General features: G+C 44.9%; 1 protein-coding gene across 1 annotated transcript in view; it reads right to left on the bottom strand.

The window, feature by feature from the left end:
* AVL9 (AVL9 cell migration associated) overlaps positions 1-12,641 on the bottom strand; it is a 44,157-nt gene extending 31,516 nt beyond the window's left edge. Inside the window, exon 1 of the mRNA XM_071561381.1 lies at positions 12,488-12,641. Coding sequence (XP_071417482.1) covers positions 12,488-12,553 — 66 coding nt within the window. The 5' untranslated portion in view covers positions 12,554-12,641. The remainder of the gene's footprint in view (positions 1-12,487) is intronic.
* Positions 12,642-12,790: the final 149 nt, after the last annotated feature.

Here is a 12,790-nt window from a genome sequence, read left to right as displayed (position 1 = left end):
AATTGTTTTGATGTCATCTCCCATGGCTTGTACTCCACAAATAGGTAGGGTAATTGCTTCAAATGAAGAAAAGCAGACCAGCAAAACCCACTCACTGTATTCTTATTTAGAAAATCTTTTCCCTTTTTAAATCATTACAACATATTTATTTATGAGGACACCAACACTTCTGTATGGTGAGTATTGAGTTTAATGCTAAGCAGCAGTAACCAAAAAGCCCCAACAGATTAAAACTCCATCTTAAACTTGAGACCTGTTTTCAAACAAGTCACTATTTTTCAGTTGAAATAGGGATTTCTAAAACCACTTTTCTTGATTTATTAGTCCCAGCATAGCCAGACCCAGAGAAGACCAGCTCACTAATGATTTTATCTGAATCACCATAACAACTGCAGGACACAGCCAAGTGAAAATCTAAGAGCATTGTTTGTCTTTCAGCACTGAGAACAATTTATTATTTAAGTAACAATTTAATCAGATTTAAATGACAAATTTCTCCCACTGCTGTATGGCAGAACCAACAGATCAGGACCTACAAGAAGAAGAGGCCATTCACCAACAATGACACCCACAAGGACCTCAAACAGCAGATTTTTTTAATGTGTCATAGATTTATATAAATATGAATATTTGTAACAACTGTATAACACATGTGCATATTAATGTAAAATATATATCTGAAGAATAGATAGGATACAAATGTTTATAAATATATTTAAAAATCCACTACATACACACAGAGTAACAGTGAAAGAAATCCCTGTTTACAAAGAGGCAGAGCATGGTCTTTTCTGTCCTTTCAGTTCCTGAAACTGGAACTTCTTCACATTCCCATATTGCTAAAGCCACAGAGTGGCCACTTACACAAGTTCCAAGACACCATTACTATGGCTACAGATGCACACCACAACCATTCAAGTTTGCTTCATAAACTCTGACTAGGTTAGTAAAGTTCTGACTCCAATTACTTAGATTCTTAAGATAAAATAACCTAAAACACTGAAACCTTTATTTTCTAAGTCATGCTGGTGTGCATTCTAGACACTTTCCTAATATTTCGCACTTTACTTTCATAGTCATATAGTTCAAGTCCTACATAAATCCTGTGCTCTGGAACTTTGACTCATATGAGACTCCTCAAAGAAAGTACATAAAAAACAATCACCCCGCACTCCTTCCAGGAGAGGAACATAATTTATTGCAACCATTCCAGCCAAGACAGGACACCAAGACAGGACTTCACACTGGTACAGAAGGCAAGTTAGAATTCATTCAGGATGAACCTTTGAGAAGACACAAATTGCCAGAGAGAGCAGATTCCTTGATGAAACAAGACAGATGACTGCCCAGCACAGCAGTCAGGACAAACTGGGATCAGCAGCAGTCAATTTGTCACCCACGCAACCTGCTGCACCCCCCAGCTCTTAATGAACACACCAGCTGCAGGGACCGGTGGCACCTGCTATCCCCAGGGACAGCACCCAGACCTCATCACACACGAGACTCAGATCACAGAATCGATTGGGTTGGAAAAGTCCTCCAACCCTTGGTCCAACTCCAGTCCATTACCAGATCATGGCACTCAGTGCCACATCCAATCTCAGTTTAAAAAACTCCAGGGATGGTGAATCCACCCCCTTTGGCCATTCCAATGCCTCGTTACTCTCTCTGGAAAGAATTTTTTTCTGATATCCTTGTCCTATTGCTGACGGCCTGGGAGAAGAGACCAACCCCCACCTGGCTACAACTTCCCTTCAGGTAGTTCTAGACAGTGATGAGGTCACCTCTGAGCCTCCTCTTCTCCAGACTAAATACCCCCAGCTCCCTCAGCCTCTCACTATAGGACTTGTGCTCCAGTCCCCTCACCAGCCTTGTTTCTCTGGACCTGCTCCAGCCCTCAGTCTCTTTCCTGAACTGAGGGACCCAGAACTGAACACAACACTCAAGGTGTGGCCTCACCAACGCAGAGTACAGGGGAAGGGTCACTGCCCTGGTCCTGCTGGCCACGCTATTTTTGATCCAGGACAGGACCCCATTGGCCTTCTTGGCCAACTAGGCACACAGTTGGCTCGTGTTGAGCTTCCTATCAATCAGTCCCCCCAGGTCCCTTTTGCCTGGCTGCTCTCCAGCCACTCTGTGCCCAGCCTGGAGCGCTGCAGGGGGTTGTTGATGTGCATCCTTTCCCCAGCTCTGCTGCATGCCTGCATTATTCCCAGTAGGATGGAGCTGGTAACAAGCTGACAAATGGTACTGCAAAGCCAGCATTCCCTGGGAAAATGGATGACCAGGACAGCAGGCATGCTTTGAAGCACTTGCACTCATCAGGTTAGGAACAGCTACTGTGGGTAACTCATACAGCATCTACTGCTGAACTGGTGCAGTCCAAGTGAGCCATCCCCTTGTCTCAAGAACCAACAAGCATTCAGGCTCTTTACCATGGGATGCCTGATGGGCAGATGGCTCTTAGTGAATTTGCTCCTTTCTTACAAGTTTTAACATTAGATTTACCCCTGAGAGTGAGTCAATCTGGCTGACTACCAAATATGAGGCTGAGAAGCTACACAAACACAGTAACACAATGAAGTACAGAACATGCTCTGCCCTCAGTAACCCCAAGGAAGCAGTCCCACGTCCTGCCCCCCAGCATGTCAGAGCAGGCAAGAATCTTGCTTCCAAATCTTGTATCCACAGCTTTCTGAGAGAGCTTTTAGGACTAGCATTCTGCTCAGGGATATTAAATCAGGCACATATGGTCAAGTAAGGCAATATTAGGACAGGGAATACAAAACTGAGCTTTGCAAGCTCCAATATACTCCAGTTGGACTGACCTCTGTTTGGTGATTCTACAGCTTTGAACCTCCCTCTATTCTACATGAAGGTAAATTCTGTTGCTGCCTTCATACAAGTGCTGAGAGCCCAAGTTACTAATTGAAAACATTCTGAAACAGGCAGATGAAAGGTGCAGCAGAAGTACAGAAATACCTATTTTACCAATTCAACATTCATTCATTTACTAAGGAGAAAGGTCAAGATTGCTGGTGCAGAATGTTTAATCAACTACTCCGATGTTATGACACATACAAAGAACAGACAGACCATAAGACAACAGTTAACTATGATGACTATGGGAAGCATCACATAACTGCAAATGGGTATTTAGTAACCTTCTCTCAACTCACACACCAGGACAACTATGGAGAAAATATCCAGCATGGAATCCTTCAAAAAAATACTTTACTTCCTGGGCAGGGCTTCACAGAATCAGCTGCAAGATTATCAAAGCATGGGGCTCTTTAAAGCTTGAAAAACTAAACAAAGAAACAAACAAAAATCAACCATACCCGGGAGTACTTGAACAATGAACACTAAATACCAAGTAAGTGGATTACATAGACATGCAAATAGTGGAACTCATCATTAACTCTACACAAGAGATCAGAATCTGTGGCACTGTTGACAGTACACTGTACTCACCAATGCATTGTGTACTTAAAATGATCAGCATCTCATGCAATTTGAGTAGCGTGTCTAATAAAACCTACAAGCTTCTTTCAAAGTTACAACCTGTTGAACATAATCAAATCCATGTATTTTAGATTAAAGACTAATCTTTGTTTCTCGATGTATACTATGATTACTTTCATCGGGAGATTTCACGCTCATAACAGTCCTTTAAAGTGCTTTAATACTGTTACAAGAAGGGAACAAAACCAAAGGAATTGTGCTAATGTTTACAGGTTATCATCAACAAAAACAGGAACAAAGTATTTTAGCTTGATTCCAGCCTAGTTCCTTTTCAAGTTATTTTTGTTTCTGTTGTTCCTTTAAAAAGATTATGTTTAATCACAAGATTACCTACTGCACAATACCTGCCTACCGTGCTCCTCCAAAACCAAAACACAAGGACTTCAAAGACAAAAACCCATACACTTCACTTGAATGTTTAAGCACATGTAAGAGAAATACAACACTACTGGGGTGACAAATATCAAAAAGAGAAGAAAGTAATTCTCCACTAAATCAAAGTCTTAGAAGAGAGACAGCAAACAAAATGGGGACTGCGACAAGCTAGAAGTGTTCCCCTGAAAATTCCTGCCTGTGGAACCTACTGAAGAGAACAACTTCAGTACTTCCCTCTTGAAAAGAAGCGCTACAATCAAGGGCACAGGAGACCTGGAAATGTAGGCAGCTCTCCAAACTGTTGATAAAAAGTGCACATTGACCTTGCTCATTCCTTGGACATCTCCTAATTCTGTAAAGTCATGCCAAACTTGCCAGCATTTCTGCTTGAAGACACATGCTCCCTAGGCATAAGTAAAAAAGGTCATGTGCACAGACAGACATGTTCTGATTTCTGCAGATCATAACAAGCACTACCTTCCAGAGCCCAAGTACTGGAAGCTCTCAAAAGATGAGCACATACACAGCTCAGGAAGGGAAGAAGACTTTAAAGGGCATTCTTACCTCTCAAAGATCATATTCAGGCTCTCAAACCTGGGTATCAGCTGTGTGATTCCTAGTCTTAGATTTCCTTTGCATGCCAGAAAAAACCCTCTGGTGAGGCAAGATGGGGGGATTGATCTTCAGGCACAGTCCACACAAAAACAGTCCCACACAGACAAGCAACTCAGACACTGCTTTGGAGGAAGCAAACAGCACACTTAGAATAAAAATTATAAGTACCTTGAAGATCCTTAGGACAAACTTCAGGATTCCAGGGGAATTCCAGGGGAGTATGCCTTTCAGTATATACCATAGTACACTCCCACGCCTGTGGGAGTTTGAAATGCCACCCTCCACAGGGGTACAGAGAAGGGGGTCAGGAGACACTGCTGATATTTTACAGACCAAGGATCCCAAACAAACAAGTGACCAGCAGTGTGAGCAGTCCAGGGTGCATACAGCACTTCCACACTTTCCACAATTTCATTTTTTCCCACAATACATAAGACATGTGTATGTTAAAGAAAGTCAAGAGCAATGTGGAATAATTTCAAGGCCTTGAAAGGATACATGAGACAATGGTCACCCACTGCACGAGGCCAGCAGAGATGTGCCCAGCTGCTCAGGACAGGGTGCAGAAGAGCTGGGCCTTGCCCCACATGAGTGAGGTTGTGGGTGGCCTGACTGGTGGTGACACAGGGCCCAAGTTTACTCAGATGTAATTAGCCTTGAAGCCTCACAGCATCAGGAGAGGGTGGAGATTGTTGTGGCAGGTCAGGCAGTACAGTAGCAAAGGGACCATGTACATCTCAGCAACCAGCCAGGGGGATTACAGGGACTCGTGCCCAGATCTCTTACCTGCAATTTTTTCCAGCTATGCTGAAATTTTTTCCTCCTCTCCTTTACAAATACATCAGTTCTCTTTTTAACTTTGCCTTCAAAATGAATTATTTCTAGAGTACTTGAGATATTTTAAGCCTTCCTACACCCTCAGAGACTATCATCTCTCTGCCTCCCCATGTAAATAAAGCCTGGAGGCAGAGCTCAAATGAGGATCACAGCACACAAGATCACTGCTGGGAACTGCACGTCAGGACTTCCAGTCTTCTACCTTCACCATAAAACAAAGGTCTTTCCCTCAATTTTTCAGCACAACCTTCATCTGCTAGTCAAGCTCTGTTCAGGTTACATTTTTGCTAAAGAACTCTATTAACAGGTAGATAAGGACTTTCCACACAACTTGACTCTTTCAAAAATGAAAGTGTTGTAAGGCAGATTAGGTGCTTTATCGCTCACTTGTAATGAGAAAAAAGCATTTCATGATTTGGGGAAAAAACCAATCCTCTCCCTTTATTTGCGCTGAAATCACTACTACAGTTCCTCAGAACTACTGAGGAATTTGTTATCAGCCACTCCAGAAGAAAGGCACAAACAGCACTGAAAGCCAAGTCTTACCACCCTGTACTGAAGCAGGAGATCAAGAGAACATAACAAGAGTCAGGGAGCAGGACCAGTAACCAGCTCATAACTTACTGTATCAATAACCTGCTCATAACTTACTGGATCAGTAACCTGCCCATAACTTACTGGATCAGTAACCTGCTCATAACCTACTGTATCAGTAACCTGCTCATAACTTACTGGATCAGTAAGTAATGAGCTGAGCAGCTACAAACACTCAGAAAGACATAACAACATTTCTGTGGCAGGTTTCCCCTATTATCCCTTTATGTCCTGATGCTTTTGCATCTTGAGTCCTGTAGAGCCTCAGGAAAGTGCAGAAACTCCTAGCACACCACAACTGCATGATTTACATTAATGGACAAGAGTTTGAGCAACTACTTATAAAGCAGGAATGTGTTTGCTGTTCCTTTTTTCCTGAGGCCACTCCTCTAATCCATAGCAAAGAGGGATCGAAACTCCAACTTTTAATGTTTGTAATTTCATTTTAGATGAACGAAACCCACGATCAGATGAATAAGTACTGCGCATGAGCTCTGCCCACTGCAGGATATTTACTATTTAATGACTCACAGGGGAGGGTTCCCATAACAAGTCAGCTAGCATGTACAGAGGCAAGAAAGCAGCCAGAGTGCCTGCTTCCTGCCATTTGCCATTCCCTTAATGGAGCTGCTGAAAGCATGTCAAATACTAGGTGGACCTTGTAGTTTGCAGCCAAGTTTTCTCTCCCATTGTCTGAGCACTCTGCCATAACTCCCTCTAACCCTCGGCAAAGAGAGACAGGAACCAGCACTTTTATCTTGTTGAATTCATAGTCCAACTCAGTAACGAAGAGGGCCAGGGCAGGAAGATGGCAACCTGCACATATAAACAAACCAAAGCCTGCAGCCTCTACAAAAGCTCACTCCATGCTTGCTAGAGGAAACTCCTCCCAGTGTGCTCGGGAGTTTTATTGCTGCTTTCAGACAGCACAACGCCTTCACCACAGTCAGTGGCAGCGCCAAGTTTTTAATGATTTCCCATAAAACTGCATCCCCAGAATAAACAATACACACATGGTAAGATTTCACTGACTCTTATTTAGCAAAAAGATCTCCAGTTCAACAGCCAACCCTTGGAAGGAGCATGTGGAACAATCATGACACTGGTGTTCTCAATTCAAAGGCTCACAGAAACAGATTCCCTGACTCTCCTTCACTTTCAGAAGCAAATGCACATGGATTGTTTTTCAAGTCTGGAAGAAAAAAAAAACATTTCCAAACTGTACATCGAAGCCTTTGCTGTGTAGGTTCAATTCTTCTTATTCTCTAAGTCAATCAACAGGAAGAGCCGCATATTTCAGATAATGAAGCTTCAGAGGGAAGGTCAGCTAATGAAAGACTCAAGAACTCTGTCAAAAATCCTAACTCAACATGCATTTCCTAGTCAGACTACAGAGAAACGAGAAAGAAACACAGAAACCGAAAGGAGTCTCCTCAGGCAAACCAGACCAACTCCTGTTAGGGCAGGCAGGCTGGGTCTATGGTCTCTCTATCTTAAGCTCCCCAAACTCACTCTGAATGACCCCCATTTGAACATTGCTTTTGACCTTTGCTTTTCTGCACCTCGCAGTTTCACACAGACAATCTGCAGCACAACCACAAACGGTTCACACCCACTTGCTCCTGTGCCAACACTGTCATTTAGATTAAACTGCTATTTTTGCCTCCTCATTTTTCACTTTCCAACAGCCTCTTGGAATGCACTTGCATGTAACAGTGTTTCAATGAATACTTCAAAGGCCATTATCAATACTTCAAAAGACATTGAGAGCAGCTCTGTGGAGAAGGACTTGGGGGTGATGGGTGATGCAAACTTCAACATGAGCTGGCAGAGTGCACTCACAGCCCTGAAATCAACCAAATCCTGGGCTGCATCAAAAGCAGCACGGCCAGCAGGGCAAGGGAGGGGATTCTGCCTCCCTGCTCTGTTGTCTTGAGCCCCCAGCTGGAGTTTTGTGTACATTTCTGGTGTACCCAACACAAGCAGGACATGGAGCTGTTGGACCAAGTCCAGAGGAGGGCCATGAAGTTGGTAAGGGGACTAGAGCACCTCCCCTATGAAGACAGGCTGAGAAAGATGGGCTGTTCAGCCTGGAGAAAAACAGGTTGTATGAAGACCTCATAGCAACCTTCTGGTATCTGAAGGGAGGGGGCCGACCACAAGAGAGACTCTCCACCAGGAACTGTAGTGTTAGGACAAGGAGTAACGGGTTCAAACTAAAGAGGAGAATTTTACATTATATATACAGAAGAAATTCTTTCCTGTGAGGGTGGTGAGGCACTGAACAGGTTATCCAGAGCAGCTGTGGGTGCCCCATCCCTGGCAGTGTTCAAGGCCAGGCTGGGCGTGGCTCTGAACAACCTGGTCTAGTGAAAGGTGACCCTGCCCATAGCAGGGAAGTTGGAAGTAGATGATCTTTAAAGTCCCTTACAACCCCAACCATTCTGTGATTCTAAACATGATGATGATAAACAGGAGTCCCAGACTGCCACTTTCAAGAGACTCTTTGTAACCCCTTGCTGGTCTTTTCCTTGTGTCAGTGTACCTGTCTTCTACAGCTATCCACTTACAGAACCTGTAAACCAACCACTTCAAAAGCAACCCCCCAAAACAAGGCTTGCTTTTCGGTCACCTCACTTCCCCATTTCAGCTTACCACACAACTGCCTCTGCTTTCCAGTTGTGAAGTGGCAGGAGAGGAAAAGGGAAGAATGTTCCTGTATTCACAGAGGTGAGTACAGCCTCAAAATCCATTTTGTTAGCCTACCTAGTCAAGCTCTTCTATATTCTTCTCAAATACAGACTGTGCACGGACTATCTCATCCAGTGCTGGAAGTGACAGAGAGGATCCACATCCACTGTTCTGAAAGGTGGACCACAATTTGTTTGCATCAATAAACATATTCTTACATGATGGGATTATACTGTCACTCCTTCCTTCAAATCACACCACTTCTGTAACTTATCCTTGACCATACGTGGTCTCTTCTCCTCCAGAAGTTTTCTTGTGTCATTTCCCAAGCTTATACTGTTATTATTCATTCCAATTGCACAGCCTCATAATGCACCCTGTTTCTATCACTCTAGTATTCCTTATGGTCCAGCTCTTGCATGACATTCCAGTCTTCCTTTGTAACACTGATTCCTCAAGTTTGTTCATCAGACCTCAATTTTATCATGCAAACAGCACCACTTTCAGTCTTGAGAAACACCCCTTGCAAACACCTTTCAAACCAATAGTTCCTCTTCTGACTCAAATCCATTGCTGCTTCCTCTTTTTCACACTACACTTTACCGGGTACTTACATTAATTCTCCTGTACCTCCACCTTCAAAAAACGAGGTGACCATTATCAAGTTCCTGGCAGATCAGAGTTACTCTGTTTATTTCACAGATGGAAAGAATACAAAAGATGCAGGTCCGTCAGGCGTGATCCACCTTTAGGGAATGCACACAGGGCTCAGTTCCTTAGTTTCATGTTATTAATTAATCGTTTCCTTCAAAAATTCTCTAGAGTCTTGCATGCTACTGATGTCAAACTCAGTAGGCTACAGCTGCACAGCTCCCTGTCTCCAGCTCTTTCAGGAAACATTTTCCATAGTTCAGTAACAAATCTGCTAAGTCAGAGGTAGAATATATTTAGAATTAGATTTCTGGTTAGATCTCCCTTAGGAAGCCTGGCTGTCTGTGGCTCTACCAACTGCCACAGTTCTTCCTGTCACAGCTACCCTGTCCCCTGCACAAATTGCCATTGTCTCCAACATCTCCAGGTCGTTTCTTGAGATACTTAAAGACAGTTTCCATTCCAAGGTATTACAATCCAATTTCTGACAACATCCTAAAGTGTACTTATAAAACATTTTACTGGCAACAAAATAAAATTCGCTGCTCCTAATTTATACTTTGGGGTTTTGTTTCTTTTCTTTTAATTTCTTTTGGTTTTCCTTTTTTTTTGTTTTGTTTTTGCTTTGGATCATCACTGATTAATGTACAGGAAAAGAAATACAGGCCCCCAAAGAACATAAGCAACAAAAGCCACCTCTGCTTTTGCCTCCAGCCTAGGCCTTTCCAAGAGGTCAACTAAAAGCTGAGGGCAAAACCACGCTCTTCCTCCTACAATCACCCAACAAATGCTCACCTGCTAACAGTCTTTGACAAGAAAGTGCCTGAAAAATATCTCAAACCTTGCAACCTAGGTAATCTAATTACTTCACAGGAACTGATCCTGTGAACATCCATATCTGAACAGCCCGCAGACACCTTGAGGAGAAAGGATGCGTTACAACACCAAGCACATCGTTCAGACGTGAGACTGAAGAACACACACTCCGAGTCACTGCACTCCAAACTGTTGGTATGAGGAATTGTTACATGTTACCACGCTGTGCTTGTTTTGTTCACTGAGGCGTTACTTGCATTCTCAGCTACCTGGTGTGAAATGTGTTCGTGTCACATCAACTCTCCCATAACAATAAACATCACATTCAGTAGTGTTTTGGCAATTTTGGTAAAGACTAGGAATGCTCCACAGAAAGACTCACTGGAAATCCAACATTACATCCACTTGCTCCTGTCCCTCAGTTCAGGAAAGATATTGAGGGGCTGGAGCAGGTCCAGAGAAGAGCAACAAGGCTGATGAAGGAACTGGAGCACAAGTCCTGTGGGGAGAGGCTGAGGGAGCTGAGGGTGTTTAGCCTGGAGAAGAGGAGGCTCAGAGGTGACCTCAGCACTGTCTAGAACTACCTGAAGGGAAGTTGTAGCCAGGTGGGGGTTGGTCTCTTCTCCCAGGCACTCAGCAATAGGACAAGGGGGCACAGACTCAAGCTCTGCCAGGGGAAATTGAAGTTGGAGATCAGAAAAAAATTCTTTCCAGAGAGAGTAATCAGGCATTGGAATGGGCTGCCCAGAGAGGTGGTGGATTCCCCTTCCCTGGAGGTTTTTAAACTGAGATTGGACATGGCACTGAGTGCCATGATCTGGTAAAGGGACTGGAGTTGGACCAAGGGTTGGATTTGATGATCTCAGAGGTCTTTTCCAACCCAAACGATTCTATGATTCTGTCACAGCAAAGCACTTGCATGTGCAGCCCAGCTGGGCAACTGCACCGCTGCCTCAAGGGTTAAGAAAAAGAAACTAAGAGCATAAAATACCTGTGAAACACATAACATAAAATCCTTCTACCTTGCAGGCCCCACAAAGCAGTCAGGCATTTATTTGAAGAAGGACTAACAAATTATGGTTACTGCTGTAAATGACAGCTGGTGCTTCTTACACAAAGTATTACCCATGAGTAATAGAAGAACTGTGGGGCTGAGTTTCATTGCTATTTGTTACCTATGCACAAAGAATGAAAATTCCTTTAGGAAAATTCTGACTGAGACTTCTCCAAGAGCTTTCATAGCAACTCTTACTTTGCTTTCTTTCTCATAAATACAGTGTGAGCTGTGAAAACCACAGAGATGATGTCAACCAGTTAGTTTTCCTAGACAAGACTGATGTCAGTTCAACATTTTTATTCCTTTAGCAGGAAAGAGAATTTCAGGACAAAAAAATCCCCACCTAATAATCTACTCAGAGAAGCCATTATCCAGTAGTATCACTGAGATGCCTCTGTAATGCATAATCCATATCAGTAACAGTGATGCCAGACTGCATTTTCCTGAATGAGCTGAGAATGAACCATAAACACTCCCATGCATCTTTTGGGGGTTATCTCATTACTGCAGGAGATAATGGCCAATACTGCATATACTTTTGTTTTTTGAAATTATACTAAACAGTCAGTTACAGGCTAAAACTAGTAAGAAATCATTCACTTGCCAGAAGGATTGGATGTGACAGACAAAGATAACTTAAACCCGGGGCAGACTCGCCTCTGGGGCTGTTTGGTGGGAGATCACAGAATCACAGAATCGATTGTGTTGGAAAAGACCTCCAAGATCATCAAGTCCAACCCTTGGTCCAACTCCAGTCTCTTTAACAGATCATGGCACTCAGTGCCACGTCCAATCTCAGTTTAAAAACCTCCAGGGAAGGGGAATCCACCACCTCTCTGGGCAGGCCATTCCAATGCCTGGTTGCTCTCTCCGGAAAGAATTTTTTTCTGATATCCAACTTAAATCTCCCCTGGCAAAGCTTAAGCCCGTGGCCCCTTGTCCTATTGCTGAGTGCCTGGAAGATGCACCTGCGAGGGCTCAGCTGGAAGGCAGGACGGTAGATCCGAGCACCATTTGCTGATTTCTCTCCCAGCACCATTTGCCGGTTTCTCTCCCAGCACCGCCTGCCTGGAGTTCTGTCCGCGCTCCTGCGGCCCCGGCAGCCCCTCCCGGTGGGAGCGCCCGGACCGGGCGGGCACGGACGCAGCTCCACAGCCACGACCTGCCCGGGGCGGACCCGGCCCAGCCCATCGAACCCCCCGCCGGCTCCCACCTCTCCTGCACCAACCCCGAGCCCCGCGGACCCTCCGGCCCCACCACCGCGGCCCTCCCGCAGCACCTCTGGGAGGGTTCAGCGCAGGGCAGAGCGGCAGCCCTCCCGCTCACCTGGCAGCCCTTCTTGTGATGGAAACCCACCACCACGATGTGCAGCACCGGGCCGCGCTTCTCCATGGAGCAGCCCGGCGATGGCCGCGCCGGAGGGAGGAAGGGAGGGAAGGAGGGAGGGAGGGATGCCGCCCTGCCCGGCCCTCGCTCCGCCTCCCGCCCCGGCCGCCTGAACGGGGCGGGGAATGCCCAGCAAAGGCACCGCCCCGGAGCGGTCTCGTCACACAGCCCTGCCCCACCACCGCCCCGGAGCGGTCTCGTCACACAGCCCGGCCCCAGCACCGCCCCGGAGAGGTCCCGTCA

Source organism: Pithys albifrons, chromosome 7, assembly GCF_047495875.1.
Source record: "Pithys albifrons albifrons isolate INPA30051 chromosome 7, PitAlb_v1, whole genome shotgun sequence".
In the NCBI taxonomy this organism is placed as follows: domain Eukaryota; kingdom Metazoa; phylum Chordata; class Aves; order Passeriformes; family Thamnophilidae; genus Pithys; species Pithys albifrons.
This window is presented reverse-complemented; position numbering and strand designations above follow the sequence as displayed.